Below are 19,242 nucleotides of genomic sequence, written 5' to 3'. Positions count from 1 at the left end.
GACCTCTGGAACCCAAACCCCATGTGGAAACAGGGCTGGTGGGAGCTGTACCCCACCACCCTGCAAAGAGAATTCTGAAAAACCAACATCTCATGCAAACAGGATATAAGCTTTTGTCAGAAAGATCAAAAGGGCTTGAGGTTTTTCTTCACACCCTCAGGCAGCCTTGCCTGTCTCACTCTCTCTGGCTTTATCTATTCATTTCTGTCCACAGGCAGGAAGAGATGGCAGCAGGGGAGACTCAGCTCTACGCAAAGGTCTCCAACAAGCACAAGGGCCGCAGCACCCCCTCGCTCCTGGACGCCCTCCTGGGAATGGGCTTCCCAGCACACACTGCGTGAGTACCGTCCCACCGCCGCGGGCTCCTGGGTGTGTGTCCCAGGCCCCCCAGCCCCTCTGGCCCCTGCCGCACATCAGCAGGCAGCTCAGAGCACTTACTTCCTGTCCATGGGGTGCACCTTGCAGTGCGAGTTACTGTCTCAAAATAAGGCCTTTTTCTCCTTTTGATAAATGACATGATCTTTGCCCTTTAAAGACAAACTCTGCTGGCTGGCTGCCTGGCTGGCTGGTAGAGGGACCCCGACATTTGTAAAAATTGGGAGTCATGTGTTACTGGGGCACCCCCATTTTTCAGGGTTTGGAGGAGCTTGGGCCTGGTTGTACCCTCTCTGCAGTTCAGTGACTGAGGTGACGCCATAAGGTATTTCAGACCCTCAGTTGAAGGGAGCTGTTGCAAGAACCACCATCAAGAACATATTTCTAAAGGGTGCGGGGAAACCATTCATCTATAGGGAAAATCTCTTCAATGTCTGATCATTGAAAGAGATGGTTAAGAAAGTGCCGGAACAGCACTGACTCGATGCTGCTTACCCAAGGAAAAGGTCCCCATATGGAAAATTTTAACCTTAAGAGCCATCCTGTCAGAGAAAGAAGTCCCTAAAAGCAATGAGCTAGATAGGGACATGGGGTACTAATTTTTCACAGGCTTATTCACATGGGAAAATGCATCAGAAGTCCCTTTAATGGGTGCCTGGGTGGCTCAGTCAGTTAAGCGTCTGCCTCCGACTCAGGTCATGATCCTGGGGTCCTGGGATTAAGCCCCGCGTCGGGCTCCCTGCTCCGTGAGGGGCCTGCTTCTCCCTCTCCCTCTGCTGTTCCCCCTGCTTGTGCTCTATCTCTTTCTGTCAAATGAATAAATAAAATCTAAAAATAAAAAAAGAAGTCCCTTTAAGTAACTTTGGATTGGGGAAGGGACCAAAGTTTCCTTAAACATTATAACAAAACCCTGAGCAAATTGGCTGAAATCACGTGGAAGCTACACCCTTTTCTTTTCTAACCCAAATCAGAACTTTGTTGCCTTTATGTTGATAATAAACCAGGGATCTTTGAAATAAGCAGTGGAACTATGTGCCAGACCCCAACCTGGGCACCTTCCCTTGGGTGCAGCCAGGGACACTGAGACCAGAGAACCCAGGCAGTGGTGGGGCAGGACCCCACTCTTGGCCCTTCTAAAGCCCATCCTATACTACACTACTGAAGCTGGATGCAGACTCATGCTCAGAAGTCCTTGTAATCGAAACCAATGTCATCCCTGTCAGTATTCACCAATAGCAACATGGGGCAGCACCATGTTGGTTTGCTCATCAACTCCAGCTATTTCCGGGCTGAATTCTGAGAGAGTTATCTTAGCTGTACTCCATCCTGTTCAATTTGGTCCCATTCAGTTAAATTTAATTCAGTGTATATACATCCTGGTTTATAGTGGTGAGTATGACACCGTTGGGCCTCAGGGACCTTGCAGGCTGGTAGAGGAGGTGAACAGACACAAGTCTATATGGATGAAGCATGGTGACGGTACGTGTGGTGAGGAAACAGGATGGGCTGCACGACCACCCCACTGGGAGGGTTGGGGAAGTTTTCCTGGAGGAGGGACACTTGAGCCAAGCTTGGAAGAAGCAGTGCCATTTCTCTAAGGGCGTGTTGGCACAGGGCTGCATTTTGGCAGGGAGGCACGTGGGCAAGCCAGGGATTCGGCCCTTCACAGCCAACTTGCAGATCCAAGAGTGGGTTCACCTGGCTTTGGTGCAGGGTGTGGGGACTGGCCAAGGAGGCAAGATTGCGGGCATGGTTGGAGCCCATGCCCAGGACTGGAGGCTGGAGCCCCTGAGCAGGGGAGGTATGAGCAGGTCTGCATTTTCAGAAACCACAGTGATGCCACATGGAGATGGAGACGGAGGCCTGGGCAGGGGGTCCAGCTGCAAAATCTAGCAGTCCAGGCCCTCGTGGGGGCCTCCCTGAAGGTCCCATGTGCTGCAGGGCTACCCCTGCCTCCCTCCTGCTTCCCCAAAGAATAGACGGCAGGTCTCTGAATGCTCCTCTCATTCTGCTTTCCTATAGGCTAAAGGCCCTGGCAGCCACTGGAAGAAAGACAGCGGAAGAGGCATCCAATTGGTGAGTAGGGCTGTCTCTGCAGATGTGCTGAGTACTTGGCTTTGAGAGCTCTGCAGGGCGGACACGGGGAGGTGCCCCACATACGCCGGGCGGCCAGGGAGGGAGCCCCTGCCTGCCCACCCAGCACCGAAGGAAAGGGGAAAAGAACCCACATTTAAAATGGCAAACAGAGGAGAAAGATTGAAATTTGAACAAGGCTTTCTTCACTTAAAAATCTGAGTTTACCCAAATGTGGCTATCAAAGAAGAAAGCAAGCCACGTGATTTGTTGAGTAAATAGGGAAGATATAAAATAGAGGTCCCCACTCTCTCAGGCTACCTCTGATGGGGAGAGAGTTTACTGCTGGTCGTGGATGCCCCCCGAGGCATCAGGGGCCAGGTTGTGGGGTTCCGGGGGAGGAACTCAGGGTTCCAGGAGGCTCCACCATCAATCAGCTATGCACTCCGCAAGCCGCCCACTGCGGCAGGCCTCGGCTTTCTGCTCTGGGATCACCCCGTTCTCCAGCACCCAGTCCCGCCTGAATGTGCCGTGATGCTGTCATTCTGCCCCTAGGTGGGAAGTCCCCGCATGCTCTGCTCTGGAAAACTGCAGCAAAAATCAAGCAATAAAAACCAGGTCTCAGCCAGCTGGGGTGCCCTCCCAGAGCAGGATGGCAAATGCCAACAGTAGGTCTCTGATTGGCCAGCATGTCCTCACTGGGAACCCCCTTCTTTCCCCAAAAACTCTAGGCCAAGGGCAAACTATGCAACACCTCTACTAGACGAAGGGAAACACCCAGAATCCTCTGCGCTAGGCTGACTCTAAAGTCGGTTGCCAAATTTGAATTTCAAATGAAACCCACTGCCTTGAGGGCCAAGGTGACTTCCTGCTACTTACAACTCAGCCAAGCAGATCACAAGTCCCACCGAGACATGGGGAGACAGTGGGGTCCCCTAGGCTCCACCCAGAGTGGGCCGACCGTAGCTAACCAGGGAAGTGCCAATTAAGATGCCATTAAAAATGAAAAGCAGCTTCAAGTGTCCACGCGGGTGAGCGGAAGGGGGTCTCTCCCTGTCCTGGCTGCAGTCTGGGGTGGGTATCAATGCGGCCGCCCACCACGGACCTCCACGTCCAGGTCCGTGCCTTGGAAACATACAAAGGGCCCAAGAAACATGTACAAAGATCTTGATTACCGTGCTACGAAACTGTTCAAAAAGAAACCAATGTCAGTGTCCAGCAGTGGAATGGATGGGTAAAATATCGCACATGGGTGATGAGCATGCACAGCCCTTGGACGCGCTTAACCGGATGCATACGCATCAACTTGGGTCAATTGCAAAAACATGGTGTGGACTAAAAACAGTGCAACCTGCAGAATAATTTAAACAGTCGCTTATGATTGATATAAAACACACGTGTGTGTCATCTGTGGATTGGTCACTTAAGTTTCTGGAAGGAAAAGCCAACAGTGAAGGATGCATTTGCGCCAAGATGAAGGGGCAGAGCGCCCTCTGTTGGTGTTTTACTCTTAAGGAGCCTCTATGTGTGCATAGCTCCTGTCTCCTCAAGCGGCCACATCCCGCCCGCTAAACTCAGTCTTACATCTCGGGCACGTCTCTGCATCACTTGAAATTCTTCAAAACCATGACTCCTGATGAATGCATGGTCAATAAACTTACTGTCACTTATCTTATCTTTATGTCTTTCCTGTTACAAATCACCTGCCATGAAATACCTCACGCGTTCAGTGTTAATTTGCTTTCTCCTTTGGAGAAAGTTCTGGAAGTAGAATTGTCAGTTCAGATGGGATGGGTATTCGAAGGCTCTTGGTGCATCCTGACAATTTCCTTTTATACAGAAGTTGCACAGATCCACTGCACCTTTGACACATGGAGCATAACCTTCTTCCTTTCAAAAGCTTTGTGTTAATTTGACAGATGAGAAAATGGTGCCTTGGGGTTGTCTTAATTCTTGTTTCTGTCATCAGTAAGTATGAACTTGAATTTGGGGTTATATGTCACCTCTCCTTGTCCTTAAAATAACCTTCTGAATACAAAGAAAATATAGAATAGCCACCTACGTTTTGTCTAGGTTTGTTTTTTTGTTTTTCTTTTTTAGTTTTGACTTTTACGCTCAATTTGAAGTCGGATAGAATGAAATGTGAATGTTTTCTACAAATTTTCTGGCCCCCAAAGACCGTTTGAAGACCAGGCCACCTTCTCTCACTATCTTGGTCTTTGGCCCGGGAATCAGACTCATGTGGGGCAGAGCCTGGGGTGGGGGGGGCCCGGCGCCATGCCGCGGCCACACCCGCCTTGCTGCGGGGTGCTGGCGGTGAATTTGTGCAGTGTGGACACCTCTGGTGCTGGGTTGCTGCCCTCCCCACGCGGGGAAAGTGTCCTGCCATCGTGGCATGGGTGAAGTCAGCCTGTTCTCTTGCAGGCTGCGTTGTCATCGTGATGACCCTTCTCTGGATGATCCCATCCCCCAGGAGTACGCCCTTTTCCTCTGCCCCACGGGGTCCCTGCTGGAAAGACTGCAGGGGTTCTGGAGAGAGAGCAAGAGTCAGTGCACAAAGAACCGAGCCCATGAGGTCTTCCCTCACATAACGCTCTGTGACTTCTTCACGGTGAGTCGGCCCCACCCTTCACTTTTCCCCTCATCTGGGCAACTCCTAGGCATTCCTCAGAGCCCCACTCACTTAGCCCCTCCCTTTGTTAAGTCTTCCCCGCTCCCCAGGCAGAAGGGCTGCCGCCCTTTGTGCTCCCACCATCGTGTTGCTTGTGTGTCTAGTGGCACTGTCCACGTGCTGTGGCAATGTGTCTGGTGCCACCCTGCATCCCTTAGGAGACTAACCCCTCGAGAGGAGGTAGATGCCTCACTGCTCTTTGCACCCCGACACTAGCACAGTCCCAAGGCACAGAACTTCTGGCGTGAAACCCAGGAAAGTCCCGGGCAAACCGGTGTGAGTGGGTCCCCCTCCTTTGCCAGCAACAGCATTTGTGACAGTCAGGCTCCTTCCTGCATGTCCTGGGTAGCTCGTCAGGGAAAGGAAGGCAGCCAAAGCCAGGGATGAAAGTAACCTTAGAAATGGGCACGCTTTGTCACAGCAGCCAGGGGCCACCTGGCCTCCCAGCTCGTCTTCCCAACCCCCTGGGACTTGCACCCAGCACGCACGTGTCCCCACAGACACACACACACCCCCCCCAAGTGACCCACACAGACACGGACGTAGATACACACACGCACCCCTCCCTTCTCTCGTGTCAGCCGCCCCGCCGACCCCCAGCCCACGTCCAACCCTGCCGGCGCTGGCCGAGCACCCTTCCTGGCAGAAGAGCAGCAGAGGGACTGGGTCTCTGCCTTTGATGCTGCAGAAGGCAACGCTCAGATGTCCCCCCACAGCTCTGTTTGTAACGACTCTGTGCTTCCACTTACCTGAGACCCAGAGATACAATGTGGACAGACGGTCACTTATTCAAGGTCACACTCTCCATACGTCATGTGCTTCCCCAGGCCCCACAAGGGCCGCTAAGATGTAATAGACGGACGAATAGAGCCAGCTGATCAGAAGGGGACATAAAAATGCATATTAAAACTACAATGCAGCTGGTTCCTCAGAGGATGAAAGGTGCTGTGGGAAATTCGGAGGGAACCAGCTGCCAGGAAGAGCAGGGCTTGGGCTGATTTCCTGCCGGGGGCGGGAGGGGGAGTGGGGGGGAAGGGTCTGGGTTTCACTATGGTTTCACCGTGGTCCCATGTGGCCACGTGGGTCTTCCACATGCAGGAAGGTCTTCAAGCCCAGGAAGTGGCTGGGGCAACGCTGAGCCCCGGAGGCAGGAGGGGGAAGTGCACTGAGGGCTCTGATCAGTGCCCGCGGCCCTGGCGCTCAGGCTGAGCAGTGTAGACAGCACTCTGCGGGTGACAGGGGGAGCACCTGCCGCCTCGGGGTGGAGGGTGGCATGGCAGGAGCATGGCATTAGGTAGCGTGGTCAGACTGAACTGTGTGCAGTGAACTGGGGGGCAGTGGGGAGACTGGGTCAGAGCCTGTGTTGGTTCACGGTCCCCCACGAAGCAGACCCCAAGCTGGAATTAGAAGTGCTAAGAGATTTATTTGGGAGAAACACCTGTGAAGGACAAAGAAGAAAGGGACAGGCAGGAGAGCGGGGGAGGACGAGGCGGCAGAACCTCAGCCTGCCAACACTGCTCCGAGCAGGACAGCCGGCTGACAGGGAGCCTGGGAGCCCAGACCACCTCCAAGGAAACCACATCAGGGGCAGTGACGGGCACGGTCACCGCGGGAACGTGGTCGGATGCTGGGGACTTAGGCCACTGTCCTCCTCACTGTGAGCTCTGAGCAGTGCATGCCCGTGACTGCCTCAGAGTCCATGGGAAACCTCCAGAAGCCAAATGATGCAATGCTGACCACAGCTGTGGGTTGAGTTGACATGACATGGAGGGACGGGAGGTAGCTAGGGTGACAAGTGACTTCCAACCCAGACACTTAAAGGATATTCCATTTCGAATTTTACCCGAAATCTCTAAGAAACTGAGGACCGGGTAAAGAACAAATCCATAACCCCAAACACATGGACAAAATAAATTACATTCCAGCATCGTGATCAGAAATAGGCTCAGTTGGCTGCATGATTTTTACTAAGTTAATAGTTGCCCTTCTAACAAAAGGCGAGAAAGCACATCCTCTGTCTCCTCTCCCTTAGTGTGAAGACCACAAGGTGGAATGTCTGTATGAGGCTCTAAAGAGAGCTGGGGACAGGATCCTGGGCTCCTTCCCCTCGGTCGTCCCTCTGGTTCTCCACTCTTCCATCAGCTATCTGGGCTTCTTCGTGAACGACAGCCCTGCAGACGTCATCCGGGAGTTTGCCATAATGTTCGCTACAGAAGCCTCTGTCTTAGCAGGTAGGCAGCCCTGGACACCTGCACATGAAAGGCGCGGTTAATAGGGAGTGACCGCTCTGCGTCTCGGGCCAAGCTTGCTCCTCGGGTACGGTGGGGGTGCAGGCTGCTCCTTGCTGCCGTGGCGGCCAGACGGCTGGCTGAGCTGGGCTCTGGGCACACACGCACCCTGGCCCGGGACGTTTCCATCCTCACCTCTCCCTTTCCAGCCAGCTCCTCTGACATGGCCTTAGTCCGAGGCTGAACAACAGTTCAGCTGGAGCTAAATCTAATGAGCCAGAATGTCCTTCAAAAGGAAGGCAGACTCCGAGAACCAGCAGTCATCTTTTCTCTAAGTAGGAATACCTTTGTTTGCATCGATGTGGTTTTTGAGAACACTTGGCACTCTCCAGCTGCCCCGGGAAACTGTCCCAGGAGGGGACATTGAGTGGCCACGTGAAGACGGTGGATTGCAGGCTGGTGCCCATGCTGGGGGATCGGGGGCTTCCCAGCCCCAAGCCCACCTTGGGCAGATCCCCTCCTGGGGTCAGCGCTGTGTGTAAAACCAAGTCCTACTTGGTTTTTGGTAATGTTTTAGGGAGGAGCATGGTCTTTTTTCCTTGGCCTCTTGGGGAAGGATTGTCTAGACTCACTTTGAGGATCTGCAAACCTCCTTTTCCCCCAGCACCTGCGCTGGTCTGGAGACGGTCTCCGGTGGGGTTCATGGGAGGGACTCTGGACTTGACCTCCGAAGACGAGAGTTCCTCTGGAGTCTCTGGTTAGCGCTAGGCCTTCATTGAGCCTTATCAGCTCCAGGACTCGCTCTTCTTTCTCTGCAAATCGGTGAGGCCTCTGGCCCTTCTAACAGCACAGCCTGTTCTGTGGGGCTTCCCCATCGGTCCTGGCACACGGAAGGCATTCAGCGTTGTGACTCCAAGTGCCCTGGTGGGGACCTCCCGCCCTGCCCTCTGCAGGCGTCCAGAGACCCCATTCTCAGACACGCCTGGACACAGATCTGGCCACATCAGGAGGTCACCGAATCCTGGATTTCTGACTGGAGGTGTGCCTCTGGACTCCGGGATTCTATTTGCTGGATGATTATTGGCTCACCCCGTGTCTTTGCAGATCGGTGTCCTTCATATAAACAAGAGTCAAAGGTGGCTCTTCAATCTCCTTGCCTCCAAAGGACAACATGGTCTCATCATGCCATGCCCCGTCGGCCCCTTGCCGCGGAGCAGGCACGGCACTTATAAAGAGTAGCATGCCCGCCCAAGGTCACTGTCATGGGGTGAAAGTGTCCCCTAAAATTCCTGTCCACCCAGAACCTTAGAAAAGGATTTATTTGGAAATAGGGTCTCTACAGATACAATTAGTTAACACAAGGCCAGACTGGAGTCGGGTGGGCCCTACATTCAGTGACTGATGTCCCTCTAAGAGAGGAGAGGACACCCAGAGACACAGGGAGGAGGCCACGGGAGGAGGGAGGCAGAGATATGGGGACGCGGCCACAAGCCAAGGAGCGCCAGGAGCCCCGGGAACCTGATGCGGCAGGAAGGACACTGCCCAGAGCCTTCAGAGGGAGGGCAGCACCGCCCTCACCTGGATTTCGGACTTCTGGCCTCCAGGCTGTGAGAGAACACACTTCTGTTGGCTCAAGCCCCGCAGTCCATGGCCATTTATGACAACAGCCCCAGGAAAGCAACCGAGTCCCCGAGCAGTGGTCGGAGCTGGAACGTGGGGCCAGCCCTGTCTCGTTCGGCCCCACCTGGGTTCCTGCTGACCAGCCCTGCACTTCTCTTGCCCTGCCCTGCCACACCCGTGCCTTGGGCCTGAGCCCGAGGGGTGGGGAGGGGCCTTTCAGCTTCAGCGTGTCCTGGGCGCCTCTCCGGGCAAGTGGGCCCCCCACCCCCAGTGAAACGCCCCCACAGGCAGGGGCTGTGGGGAGCAGACAACACAAGGGCCCATTCAGAAGTCGCCTGTGGTTCACTGGTAACTCAGATGACATTGAGCGTGGGTCTTTCCCAGGCCACGCTGACTCACGTGGCAAGGCCATCCTCCCCACAGTGCTCAAACACCTAAAGAAGGAACTCCCCCACCACCCACACACAGTCTCAATTTCAGCTTCTCACCTCGACAGTTTCTTGTTTGCTGCTAAAGGCTGGTGTAGGGGATGGGAAACGTCGGTGGGGCTGGCGCGTCTGGGTCCAGGAAGCGACTGCAACATTGGTGACATTTTCCAGGGGAGAACCCCCAATCCTCAATCCTGTCTGCTGTATGGGTTGCCCATGGGAGGGGTGGCAGGTAACCAGTATTTACTAAAAGACGCCCAGAGATGTGAACGAAGAGACTGGTTTTAGTGCAGCCTCAACAGGTGGTGGTCACTGTCCCCAAGCTGTTGCCATCAGAACGAAAGCTGAGTCAGGCCAAGATGCTCCCAAGGTCACCCACCAGAAGCAGGTCTACCTAAGACCAAATCTGTGTGTTCCCGTCGGTCTCCGCCTCCCCGGAACATGCACTCTTTTGTGGCCCAGCTGAAAGCAGAACCTGGCCGAGGTCAGGGCTCAGGAATGAGGACCGGGAGGGCTGGGGCCACCAGGGCAGAGGCCAGCCAAAAAGACCAGGGGCTGGCTGCTCCGAGGGCTTCCTGCTTCACCGAAGGGAGCGAAATAGTAGAGATGCTGTCATGTTTGACACAGGTGCATTGCCTATGGTGTTTTCTTCCTGAGACTCTGAGGCTGAACCAAACCCCATTGAGCTAGAGCGCAGGGCTACCAGTCCAGGCCAATGGGTAATGTGCACACCGAGGAAATGAAGGAGAAGCTGTTTACTGCATCCATTTTAGTCAACTGTTTGGGCAACCAGCTAGCAAATCCACAGGCTCCAAACACCCCCAACCCATATCTCTACCCCTCCTCTTTCCTGTTCCTTGTAAGATCTGCAGTACCCAACCATCCCCTCTGTAAGCTGAACTCTGGAGACTACACAGTCTGGGGGGGAGTCCTTGCCTTACCAAGAAAGCCCCAGTGCCCAGGGGGAAGGAGTGGGCGGAGGCAGGAAGCGCCATGCAGAAAGGCTTTGCACCACCCCTCCCGGGTGCGTGGCCATCCTGGGTGCGTGGCCATCCTGGAAATGCAGTGCCGATGGTGTGGGTTAAAGCACGCATCATCCTTGTGTTTACCTGATCTCACAGACTGCACCGTGAAGCCTTGCACCAAGCAGCTGCATCTGACCTTGGCCCACAGGTTCTACCCCCACCACCAGAGGACACTAGAGCAGCTGGCCAGAGCCATCCGCCCGGGCCACAGCTGCCAGTGGACCGCAGTGCTCTACTCCCGAGACATGCGCTTCGTGCACTACCAGGTGAGCAAACCCAGGCCTGGGAGCCTCACCCAGAGCAGCCCATGGGAACAAATGGTTCCCACCCGGCAGAGCACTGACCCCCAGGAGCCCTCCTCTGGAGGTGTTTCAGGAAAAGGAAGACCGTCTATTGTTTTTTAAATCATTCCCCCTTTTGTGCAATTTGGAACTAGCATTCTTTTATATATGAGTTGCAGACACAAAAAAAAATTGGAAAAAGCAATGGTAGCATTGTTGGCAATAAAAAATGGACTGTTGCAAAAATTTACAAATACGTTGTATTGCTCATTAATTTGTTTAAATGATGATTTCAGTGAAGCCTCATTGCAAGACTTCCTCCCCGCAAATTGATTAGCTTACATGGAAAGTAGGCAGTGCTCCCTTTCAGACCCATGGAATTAGCGTGAATAAATCCACCATGTTCCATGTTGTATGAGAAGCTATAAATAATCTCATGCCAAGGAAGGTGGATGTGAAAGTCTAAATATGCTCTAAGATCTTTCATATTAGAGACCAGTAAATAGTGATAAGAGATAGAAGATAGATGATAGATAGATAGATAGATAGATAGATAGATAGACACCAGAATTCATTTCCAAACCGATCCCAAGAATTCTGGGCCATATTCTCCTATATGCTACTATCTATCATCAGACAAAGGCCTTGGAGTGCCTTCAAGGAAAACACTTGCGTCTTTTCCAGACCCTCAGGGCCCTCTTCCAGTACAAACCTCAGAACGTGGACGAGCTTACACTAAGTCCTGGCGACTACATCTTCGTGGACCCCACTCAGCAGGAGGAAGCTAGCGAGGGCTGGGTGATTGGGATCTCCCAGCGGACAGGCTGCCGAGGCTTCCTACCTGAGAACTACACGGAGCAAGCCAGCGAGTCTGATACCTGGGTTAAGCACAGGTGAGTGCGGCCTCTAGCGGCCACCCAAACAGCGGTTGCCATATTTGTATGCTTCTAGACCATTCCATCATGGGTAAAAATTACCTCCTCCATGCCAGCAACATTATCCCTGCAGGTATACGGTTAATACCTTGGTTGATTCATGGTTTTCTGCGGATAATATTCAGAAAATGTGAATTACTCTATTGGGCTTCTGAGATCATAATCCCAAAACAACTACAAAAACCACCTCCTTATTATGGGCGTAAGAGATCATAATCAGAGATCCTAAGCTTGGCTTTATTTATCTTTCTGCTCAGTGTGTCAACTGTAAAGTCCTAAGATGCATGACTAGTTTTGCATTGCTCTACAGCAGATGACCACGAACTTCCCAGCTAAAGCAACACACGTTCATTATCTCCTAGTTTTCATGCATCAGGAGTCTGGGCATGGCTTAGCTCGGGGTCTCCCAAGACTGCAGTCAGGTTTGGGCGGGGGCTGGGGTCTCATCTGAAGCTCAGGGTCCTCTCCTGAGTTCACGTGGTGTTGGCAGAACTCATTTCCTAGAAGCTGTAAGGCTCCTGGTGGCTTGCTTCTTCATGTTCAGCTGGAAAATCTCTTCACTTGAGCATTTCTAGCATCGTCTGGGAGGCTGAGGTTGCTCGGAATCATCAGATCTTGGTTCCTTTTGTTCAATTTTCTTCCCTCAATTAATCTCTTTCCTCACATGTGTCACTAGGAGCAACAAGAATAAAACAGGCCACACCTTTAACACTGTGCTTGGAAATACTCTTAGCTACACGACCAACTTCACTGCTTATAGGTTCTCCTCTCCACCAACAATTTCACTAAACTTTTTGCCACTACATGGTAAGGATCCCCCTTCCTCCAATTTCCTGTAACGTGTATCTGACTCCTTCCTGATTCTCCCAGCATCCATATTACCACAAACAGTCTGTCCAAAGTAGTTTCTTTATCGAGTTTCTCAAAATTTTCCCCACCTCCACCCACTGCTCAGTCCCAGAGCTGCTCCCATATTTTAGGCATTTGTCCCAGCAGCACCCCACTCCTGATCCCAAATTCAGGGTCAGTTAAGGTTTAGCCAGAGAACCAGAACAGCAGAATAGTAATTTATATATATATATATATATATATATATATATGTATAAAATTGTATATATTTTATACATATATAATATGAATACATTTCTAAAATATATAGTATTTTATAGTTAATATACAAAAATGATTTCATAATAATATAATAGTTTCTATTTATGTCATATTATTTATATTGTAATATATGTATATGTTACACACCACGTATATACACATCCATTTAAGGGTTTATTACAAGGAAGTGCTATGTGGCACAGTTGGGGCCAGGGAGGGAGGAAAGGGAACACAGCCGCTGGAAACCATGGTGATTGAAATGCTTGTCTCCGTGTGACAAGCGGGAAGGACTCCCCAGGCAGATGGGAGAGCAGTTGCTCTCTACTCTCTACTTACTCTCTGCTCTCTACTTGGAATCTCTGAGGTCAGGGAAGCCCTAAGCCTTTATTAAAGACCTTCCAACGGAATAAGTCAGGCCCACACAAGATAATCTCCCTTGGGACTAAGTTAAAGTTAGCTGACCAGGGACCTTAAGGGCATCTACGAAATCTCTGCACAGCGTGGCACGCCGCTTGGCGTTTGATTGGATAACCGGAAGAGGGTGTGTGTATGCTTTCCACCATGACCTAAATGGTCTGTAAAAGAGATCATGCAATTATGAAATAAATGTATTTGTGAAATAAGTTAGGATACATCCATACAATGGAATACTTGCTGTGTTTAAAAAATGGTCACTTGGAAGTAATTTAGGTGCTGATATGAAAAGATCTGAGACAGGTTGCAGAACGCTGTGGCTAGTACAGAACTATTTGGGGGTAAGGGGGAAGTGAAACATGACTGTCTGTACATGTATGTGTGTGATGTGTATTTATACGCATGCTTGTGCCTAAAAGATCCCTGGAAAGGAGCATCTCTAGAAACTTCCAATAGTGGTGCCCCGGGGGCTAGGGGAAGGGCCGGGAGAAGGAAGAGGACTTGGGAAGGAGACTTTGCTCTCTACCGTCCATGATTTGTAAATATTGGAACCATATATATGCATTACCTATTCAAAATATAAATTTACCCATTTTAAATTTAAAGAAAAGAATATGAGGACATCAGGTCAAAGAGAGAATAAACAGGAGAAGTCAGATAAATCCAGGGCTGGGGTTGCACACACCATGCATGCTGGGCGATCCCTGCCTTCCCACACCGATGCAAAAAGGGACACAGTTTCCACAAAATGAGCACAGTCATTCCAGGTGCAGTAGACCAGTCATCTGGAGAAGCACCATTTTCTCAGAGTAGACATGGCTATGGGTCCTGTGGGCTACCACAAAGTCACATTGGTGCCCCAAGGGACTGCAGAGCTAATCCAATGCAGCCCCCTGTCCTGGAAAGCTGAGCACACTCTGGCCCAGGGAGGTGGGGAGGTCGGATGAAGTCGCACTTATTAAGGAAGCACTTGTTTCCCTTGAGAACCAGCTCTGTCTGTCACCAGGTCCCATGAATGCTTTAAGGAAATCAGGAGACACTGGTTACACCCCAACTGACTGAGTTCCAGAAGGGGCAGGGTAGGTCCTCCACTCCCCGCTCAGGATGGGAGAGCTTCGCTGCCACCTGGCAACTGGCAAACCTGGATGTTTCTAGAACTACACGGTAAAGACTCTGTAGGAGACGAGTTTGTGGTTATTATATTTTTGGCTTCACAATTAATCTGTCAACCACCTGTGACCAGCATAACCAGTCTAGCCTTTAAGCCTGACATTGCTGGGACTATTCTTCCTAAGGACAAGACAAGTGTCCCTTATGAATTAATAAATACCAAGAAAAATTGCCACAAAAAGAGAGAAAACTAAGTAGTAGGCTCAGCGATGGGGTGTTCGATTGGCCATGTTTTGGAAGCACCCCCATCCTCCCTGAGGGAGCAGCAAGACATCCTGACAAACTGAGACATGTGGTTATGGACCCTTGGGCCGATAGCCAGCACTGCCGTCAGACTCAGTCCTCCTGGCAGAGTCTTCTAGAACTGCCAAAAGTGTACTTTATTAAGCCCCTAAGGCTTTTTAAGTTAGAAGATGATCCTTGAATGGCTGGACACATCACTAAACTGTTGAGTAGAGGGAAATGTGGTCTGGTGACACCATCCAAAGACTAGCTTGCCGTGGGCAGACATGTACATACCTCAGACTGCGTGGGCTGCAGGACTGATATCTGGTATGTGCAGCCTGCTGGCCTTCTGGTGCCCAAGGACAGATGTGCACTTGCACCAGGAGCAGCCCCTACCTGCCAGAGGGGACACGTTTGAGTTTGCAGCCATGCTGTTCTGCTCGGCCACCAAAATATCCACCACCCATCAGCCCATCACCAATTCAACTTCAGCCTTTTTTCAATGGTTCCAGGAGGCTTTGGATTCACTGCATGACAAAATCACACCCCAATATCTGTCCGTGACCTTTAAGAAGGTGAGAGGTGACCAGGGGGATACAATGGGAGAGCGTCTTCATGAATCACAGTGGCTCTCAATGCTCCACATAGAAGAACATATGTAGCATAATCTAGAACAAAGAGTGGAGAGGCCGTGAGTGTTATAGCTTAGAGAACAGTTTGTCTTCTGGCCGTGATGAGAAGACTTTCCACACTGAAGCCGTACCGGTCCAGTAATTTCCAAAACCGCAGAGCAAGTTGGTGGCAAGTACCTCAGACATAATAAAGGTGCTGTCGTGGGCTGAATTCTGTCTGCCTCAGATTCCCCATGTTGAAGTCCTGGCCCCCAGCACCCCAGAATGTGACTGTAGAGATGGGGTCTCTACGGAGGGGATTAAGGAAGAATGAGGTCACTAGGAGTGGCCCCCATGCAATCTGACCCATGTCCCTAAGAGAGGAGGAGATCAGGAAGCAGACAGGCACCTCAGAGGGAAACCACATGAGGACATGGGAGAGTAGGGTGTCCACACACCTAGGAGAGGGGCCTCGTGGGGAGCCAGCCCTGCCCACGCCTGGATCTCACAACTCAGACTCCAGGACGGGGACAATACATGTCTGTTGTCTCAGCTGCCCAGTCTGTGGTGCCTTGTTACGGCCGCCCCAGGAACCTAATATGGGGATGTGGTCCATACAACTCCACGGACTGCAGCTATGCCCCTTTTAAAAGCCAGGGAGAATTTAAACCCATCTACTTCTGTGGTGTAAGTTGACCATTAAGTAGTTCTCCCGAGAGAAGATCAGAAATATTTAAACGTTAAGATCTTTCCTTTCTCCTCTCATTGGAATCTTGATTATATTTCATTTGAAAGACAAGCAAAAAAACAATTTGGTTTTCTCTCCAACTGTAGACTTTACAGATGCTATTTATAGATAAGGAGGCTCTGTTGTGTGCGAGGGGAGGCTCGAGCAGAGTGCGGGCCCCGCCTCATCCTCAGGAAGAGGAAACCCACCAACGTTTCCTTTGTCAATAGGAGACTGTAAATAGGGCCTCTGCCCCAGGAGGAGGGAAATGTCAATGGTTTGGACGTGGACACCAGTGTTCTTGGTCCACTTATGGCCAACTACAGCCCACAGCTCTCGGGAGCTGGCCTCTGACACTGAGAATATGTGAGCAAAGGAAATCTACGTGAGCTGGATCCCGCCAATGGGAGTTTCCAGCACAACACGGGGTGGGTGACAATCTGAAAAGAAAAGGTACAACTTGCAGACAGTTTGAGAAGTGCATTCACCAAATTGAAACAACATGGGGGCATGAATGGTCCGAGGCACAAGTTGGTGGCGATGGAAGGCTGGTGCCCGGAGGCTGGGGTGCAGAGCAAATGCTCCTGAGGCGCCCCTGGCTCTGGCCCTGGTCCGATCTCAGCATGGACAGGTGGGGCCAGCAGTCGTTGCGAGAGAATCCAGGACACGAAGTGTCTACGGGGGAAACGCTAATATTCATACATGGGTTGAGGACGTAGAAACACACCACGTTCATGACTGAGGAAGACGAATCGTGAATGTATCGATTCCTCCTGGATTCATTGAACCTTCATGTTTAATGAAATGCCAGGAAAAATCCCAAGGGGATCATTTGCTGGAACTTCAGTGAATGGCTGAAAAGTGTATCTGGGAGAATAAAGGGGAGAGGAGCTGACAAAACTTTGAAAAATAAATATTACGAGAGGAGATAATTACCCAGATGACGAGTGATGCTGAGCATCTTTTCATGTGTCCGTTGGCCATCTGGATGTCTTCTCTGGAGAAATGTCTGTTCATGCCCTCTGCCTGTTTTTAATTGGATTATTTGGTTTTGGGGTGTTGATTATAGATTATTTTAAAATAGAATTTATAAAGATGATCTCCCCTTTCATAAAGTGAATTTCCCCTGGGGAACTTGGCCATTTGCTTGTTCTTGGAGGATGTAAGTGACCATTCACTCTTCTCCTCTGGCCCCTCCCCCTGTTCCTTCCAGACACACTCGACCCCTCTCATGTCCTGGAGTTCACATGACTCTAGTTAGCTGTGATCTTCTCCCTCCATCCTTCCCAGTCCTCCTGAATGTGTGCCCACCTCACGGCATCTTTCTTGGTTCCGTGGACAGGTGGCAATTTCCTCACCACCTGCAACTCCTCGGGTCCTGTTTTACCAGCCATCCCACTAAATACCCTTTTCTATGTGTTTCCCTAGATCTTAATGTGTCTCTTGACTGCTTGTTCATTCTCGCATCCCACATCTATCCTCACACCTTTGGCTATTTCAGAAGGTAAATCTATGCAGATGGTGGACTAGTTTGCCTGGGCCACGTACCACGTACGCCAGCCTGGGGTCTTTTTTTTTTTTTTTTTTAAAGATTTTATTTATTTATTTGACAGAGAGAGACACAGCAAGAGAGGGAACACAAGCAGGGGGAGTGGGAGAGGGAGAAGCAGGCTTCCCTCGGAGCAGGGAGCCCGATGCGGGGCTCGATCCCAGAACCCTGGATCATGACTTGAGCCGAAGGCAGACGCTTAACGACTGAGCCACCCAGGCGCCCCCAGCCTGGGGTCTTAAACAACAGACATCTCTTCCCTCATGACCGAAGGCTTTAAGTCCAAGATCTGGGTGTGGGCAGGGCTGGTTTCTCCAGTGGCCCTTTCTCTTAGGTGTGTAAGACGGCCACCTTCCTGGTGCCTCTTCATGGTCTGTCCTCTGGGCCAGCATCCTTGGTGTTTTCTCTGTAACTTCTAGTCTCTTCTTATAAGATAGAAGTGGGTCACCCTACTGGCCTTCTTTTACCTTATTTACCTCTTTAAACTCCCTGTTTCCAATAAAGTCATACTCTGAGGTGCTGGGGGTCAGGACTCTAAATGTCAAGGGGACATGATTCAGCCCATAATGGGATTTACTCAGGACTTGTTATGTGCTGAGCACTGGGCTCTTTGAACACACGGTTGTGTTTTGTCCTGAACAATGACCTTCCCTGCCCATCTTGTCACATGTGTCCCCATGCACATGCACGACCAGATGCAGACAGTTGCTTTCCAATGTCTTCATGACAAGAGCACACTCGTTTCTTCTCCTGCAGGACCTACACCTTCAGCCTGGCCATGGACCTGATCTCCAGAAAGGACGGTGAGGCCAGCAGCCAGCGAAATGGGGAACTCTACCCTTCACAGACGCCAAGGGACATTAGCAGCATCCAGGCTTTACAGGTGACAGGATTCCCTGTTTGATAAGATGTGTAAAGGGAAGCCACACTTTAAATTAACTCCATGGTAGACTCAGCCCCTCAGGTACAGCTACAGAGCCGGGTGGCTCGGCAAGAGGCTCTGCCCCGCATTGCTCAGACACAGGCCACACTGCTCCGTCCACCCTGGGGCAGAGGGTGGACGCCCCTTAGCTGTGAGCCAGGCTGTAAGCCCCTGAAGGCAGCCTTCTGGACGTTGAAAGACCATGCAGCATGTGTCTGTAACTCAGTTGGTCACGGCGTCAGGGCATGGGGCAGGGAAGATGTGGGGACACAGCCCTGCCCAGAATCCCAGACTCTTACACCAATTATCTCATCAGCATGCTGTGTGACCCTGGAGAAATCACCTCCCCCAAGGCCCCAAAGATGGGGGTCTTTCAAGTCATTTCTAGGAGAAAGAAGGGGGCTGGTACTTGGTAACCCGGAGGGCCAGCAGCCGCAGGGCCAGGCTCTGGGGCACAGCAGGGGCACGTGAGTCCTGCCACCTGCCTGGGGCACGTTCAGGAGTGAAAGCTGCCCGCAGGGCCTCCACGGAGCAGGCAGCCCCTCCCCCAAAGCAAACAAGTGACATGGTATCCCTGGCGCTGTCTGGGTGGTGGGCAGCCTGGCCCTCTGGTCCCTTACGCAGGAACCCCCAGGGGGCAGGGCATTCCTGCAACTTACCCTTGACCACTTCCCACTTCAGTGGAGATGCCTCTCTGTTGCATCATTTCCGAAGTGGTCCCTCCATGTCCTGCGTCCTGTGCCCCCACATCACATTAGGATTTCAGCCTAGCCACCTCCAACTGCATGGGAGATGTTAGTCCCCATTTCATAGATCTGAAGACTGAGACTTATGGAAGGTAGGAAGCTTGCAAGGGGCACGCAGGCATCTAAGCACCC

At 51.5% G+C, this 19,242-nt stretch overlaps 1 protein-coding gene across 2 annotated transcripts in view; it reads left to right on the top strand.

Annotated features, from left to right (window-relative positions):
* The first annotated feature begins 221 nt into the window (after nt 1-221).
* The window catches only part of UBASH3A (ubiquitin associated and SH3 domain containing A), a 35,521-nt gene continuing 16,500 nt past the window's right edge, over nt 222-19,242 (top strand). Inside the window, exons 1-7 of one of the 2 annotated variants that reach the window (XM_021679163.1) lie at nt 222-337; nt 2,398-2,451; nt 4,873-5,059; nt 7,152-7,350; nt 10,517-10,686; nt 11,386-11,594; nt 18,199-18,325. In XM_021679163.1, coding sequence (XP_021534838.1) covers nt 225-337; nt 2,398-2,451; nt 4,873-5,059; nt 7,152-7,350; nt 10,517-10,686; nt 11,386-11,594; nt 18,199-18,325 — 1,059 coding nt within the window. In that variant the 5' untranslated portion in view covers nt 222-224. The remainder of the gene's footprint in view (nt 338-2,397; nt 2,452-4,872; nt 5,060-7,151; nt 7,351-10,516; nt 10,687-11,385; nt 11,595-18,198; nt 18,326-19,242) is intronic. The other variant, XM_021679164.1, reaches the window with a different exon arrangement.

The sequence above is a fragment of the Neomonachus schauinslandi genome, chromosome 1 (genome assembly GCF_002201575.2).
Source record: "Neomonachus schauinslandi chromosome 1, ASM220157v2, whole genome shotgun sequence".
In the NCBI taxonomy this organism is placed as follows: Eukaryota; Metazoa; Chordata; class Mammalia; order Carnivora; family Phocidae; genus Neomonachus; species Neomonachus schauinslandi.
This window is presented reverse-complemented; position numbering and strand designations above follow the sequence as displayed.